The 3,786-nt window shown below is 45.9% G+C and overlaps 1 protein-coding gene across 6 annotated transcripts; it reads right to left on the bottom strand.

Moving 5' to 3' along the window:
- Positions 1 to 278: 278 nt before the first annotated feature.
- LOC139208061 (gap junction alpha-8 protein-like) lies at positions 279 to 1,619 on the bottom strand. 6 transcript variants are annotated; one of them, XM_070837614.1, is made up of 3 exons: positions 699 to 1,619; positions 543 to 620; positions 279 to 473 (listed from the first exon to the last, which is right to left on the bottom strand). In XM_070837614.1, the coding sequence occupies exons 1-3, from the start codon at positions 1,617 to 1,619 to the stop codon at positions 279 to 281; spliced, it is 1,194 nt and encodes a 397-aa protein (XP_070693715.1). The 6 variants fall into 6 exon arrangements, with proteins under 6 accessions (XP_070693715.1, XP_070693713.1, XP_070693712.1 ...); XM_070837612.1 differs by having other exon boundaries at positions 279 to 365; positions 525 to 1,619; XM_070837611.1 differs by having other exon boundaries at positions 537 to 1,619.
- Positions 1,620 to 3,786: the final 2,167 nt, after the last annotated feature.

The raw sequence follows: 3,786 nt of genomic DNA, 5'->3' as shown, positions 1-3,786 counted from the left end.
AAAATATAAGAACACGCTTAATAAAAAATCTACTCCTCCCATCTTTAACTTCTACTTTTTATATTTCATTTTTATCACAAACACGCAGATTTTTTGTCGCTTTGTAGAATTGTGGCCCATGTCTTAAAGGCTTTACTCTATCCCTGTTAATTTTGCTCATCCATTGGTTTTGACCTGCCTGTTCAAGAGTGTGCGTTGTCTTGAGTTAGGTGTGTGTGTGCTCTCTCTTATGTTGAACATTTGGTGTGTGCAGGTGTACATGTGCCTGTCTCACAGGTTCATACGGTGAGATCGTCTGACCTGGCCCTGCTGCTGGCTTTGCTCAGTCGGCTCAGTGGTCTGGTGTCTTCTATTGTATCCGTGGCCTCAATCACTGCCTCCGCTGGAGTTACCCCCTCCCCGTTCACCGCATCCTCTACCTCTACATCCTCATCCACAACTTCCTCCACCTTCTCTGCTTCCACCTCTGCCGGCTGCACTGACACTGACACTGACTCTACCTCTGCCTCTACCTCTGCCTCTGCCTCTGCCTCTGCCTCTGCCTTTGTCTCTTCCTCAGCCTCCTCCTCATGTAATGTCACCCCCGCTGTCTCAGTGGTCTGGGCGTAGGAGGGCAGAGTCTCGTCATACACTTTAGAGATGTCCTCCATGGGCAGCACCTCCTCCACCTTCTCCTCCAGCGCGTGGAAGGGTGGGGCCCCTCTACCTGCCTCCATGCCCACCTCAGCCAGTGGGTAGAGGTGAGTTATGGGGGGAGCTTTCTCCTCCTCCAGCAGCCTGTAGCCTTTCGCTCTCTGCAAGGAGGGCACAGCTAGGGGGGGCAGGCTCTTCCCTTGTGGCGGCAGGGGGGCCGAACCCTCGCCTTGGGTTGGGGCTGGAGCTGGTTTGCGAAAGACAAAGCGAATCTTCTTCAGGCCCAGGTGACTGATCTCCACAAAGTTGAGGAAGAGTGAGACACAGGCCACAGCCAACATGAAGATGATGAAGACGGTCTTCTCTGTGGGGCGAGATACAAAGCAGTCCACCGTGTTGGGGCAGGGCCAGCGGCTGCATTTGTACAGCGGCAGGATGCGGAAGCCATACAGGAAGTACTGGCCCACCACAAAGCCCACTTCAAACAGAGTCTTGAAGATGATGTGGCAGATGTAGGTCCTCAGCAGGGTGCCCTCCAGCCTGAACTTCTTGCTTCCCTTTGTACTGGTCTCCTTAGTGGTGCGGACACTTCCTTGGTCAGGTGCCATAGGGAGACGTTCCTCACTCAGCTCCTGCTGCCGGCTAAGTTCTGCCTCCTCGCGCTCCTTGCGTTTCTCCTCCATGTGGACATGGTGCACGGCATGACCCACGTACACCAGAGATGGAGTGGACACAAAGATGATCTGCAGCACCCACAGGCGAATGTGGGAGATAGGGAAGGCCTCATCGTAGCACACATTCTCACATCCAGGCTGCTGTGTGTTGCAGACATAGTCAGACTGCTCATCGCCCCACACAAACTCCGCCGCTGTTCCCAGGATGAGGATACGGAAGATGAAGAGCACCGTGAGCCACACCCGGCCGATCACCGTAGAGTGCTCGTTAACTTCCTCTAAAATATTACCCAGAAAGCTCCAGTCACCCATGATCGGTCCGTAGCACTGCAAAATGAAGGGTGGGGTAGGAAGGGACACAGGGTGCAGACAGAGAGGGAGGGTGGGGTAGGCAGGACAGACAGGGGGAGGGGAGTAGGGTGTCAAAAGTAAGAAATGTAAAAGAGGAAAACTCAAAATTGTCAAAAACTCCGTCTCATACTACCACACATGATTCAATTCGAAAACCTGAAGAATTTGAAACTTCTAAGTAGTGGCGTTCGAGTCCATTCTATTTCTATTCCAAATAGATAAAAAATCAATAAACATAATGAATCAAATATTATATTAACTTTTTTAGAAAGGTATTGATTTTGCCTTTTAGAGAGCTGCTTTAGAGTTCTCAATGTAAACACTGTAACTATGTTGAACACTAACAGTGGTGCAACCCAAAAACTCTTGCTCTTCAAAAATAATTCCACACAAAAACTACTGAATAAATACCTATAGAGAGAGATCAATAAGTAACAAATAGTCCCTTCTTCTGTAAGGTATGATATAGGTTAAATGTAATCAAATGGGCAACTTGCCACAGCTGCGGCTCCGGCGAAGTTGAGTCCTGTCCCGTTCTCTTGGCACCCGGCAGGGAAAAGTGAACTTTTTTCTGCCCTCTTTCCCACCTAAAGCCCCGTCCTTGTCGCCCCACTGAGCAGATGTGAATGAATCGGCTCTGATGGTTGGTTTTTAGTTTGCTGCAATATTTAAGCTTGGAGCCAGACGGCCTTTATTTGCCGGGCGACGTGTGGTGACGCAGGAGACAATAGGATCAACAGAGCCAGAGCGGGGATGTATGGGAGCAGGCCTCAGGCTCCCACACCAGCATGGACACTGTACGGCCAGGGCACCGGGTCCACAGCAGAGCAGCTCAGCTCAATGCATGCAACTTCCTCACACATATATACTATATGTAGAAGCACAGATACAGTAGATGAAACAACAACAGCAGCTGATGTGCCTCCAGCTTTACTCCCATGCTCAGCACCAGAGCAGAGAGGCAGAGAGGCAGGTCAGTGTCGAACTCTCAGTTCAGCAGGGATAAAGGAGAGTTAATGTCCTCATGCATGAACACTGGTCTTGGTTGTTTGGACAGCTATTCAGTACAAGCAGCAGTAGGTTATTTTCAACTATGGCTAGAGGTTTAAATAAAATACATGCTCTCGTGTTAAGCCTTTGAAATTATTTTAACCGTCTGATTGAATGCGTAATGCATACAGCTTTACTCATTCGGCATGGGTGTTACAAAACACCACAAATTCATAAAAGCCAGATCCAGAATGCCATGCACGCTTTTTCAAACAGTACCCACCAAAACATCTGAAAATAAAGAAAAGCAACATGAGCAATAATCCGATTTTTAGACCTTTATATCCACAACAAAATTCACAAATCACTGACAAAAACATTTACTATATAACACTGAAGAAATCACAGTAAACACTAATAAAATAGTCTATCTCATCTGCTTTTCCAGGTTTTTTAGACAAATGTATCACATCATAATTAAACAACAATGGCAATCTTTCACACCAGAGAATTGTAGGGTTTGTCGAGCCATTTCAGCCATTTTATATTCAGATAGTATGTGCAATACAAAAAAAGTGGGACTCACTTCTCACAAATCACACAGCTCAGGTATTTTCCTTTTGAATATTTTTAAATCTGCAAACCTCAATAGAATACAAGTTCTTAACTGTGCAACTAAAGATGAGACTGATGGGCCAATGATTTGTTTGATATACATATGTGTCTTTAATTTAGTTTTCTGGGATTTTTATTTGTATGAAAATCACATTGTGTTTGTGTGCTTATTATTGCATTTAGTTATTTCTTGTGATCTTTCACTGAGGGAAGAATTAGTTAATCAATGCTTTTATGCAGCGCAGTTTTTGCATCTTGATTCATCATTTTCAGTAAATCTTTGTCGTTATCAAATATGAGTTTTAATGAAATAGATCACTGAGCCCACGTCTGTTTGTACGCTTGTGTGTGTGTACCATCATATCTGTGTCACTTAGCTGGAATGTGAAGAATGTGAACCATTGAGTGAAAGGACACACTGAAACGTCTCTATTGGGGAGGTTAGTCAAACTTTAGCGGCTCAGGGATGAAAAAACATTCAGCAGCAATGTTTGATCTCTGAATCATTCCACAGATGTTTGAA

This window comes from Pempheris klunzingeri, chromosome 10 (genome assembly GCF_042242105.1).
Source record: "Pempheris klunzingeri isolate RE-2024b chromosome 10, fPemKlu1.hap1, whole genome shotgun sequence".
In the NCBI taxonomy this organism is placed as follows: Eukaryota; Metazoa; Chordata; class Actinopteri; order Acropomatiformes; family Pempheridae; genus Pempheris; species Pempheris klunzingeri.
Note: the sequence above shows the minus strand (reverse complement) of the source record. Positions and strands in the feature narration are given on the sequence as shown.

Coding starts and splice junctions, on each gene's coding strand:
- LOC139208061 (XM_070837609.1), bottom strand. CDS start 1,619: ATGGGTGACTGGAGCTTTCTGGGTAATATTTTAGAGGAAGTTAACGAG.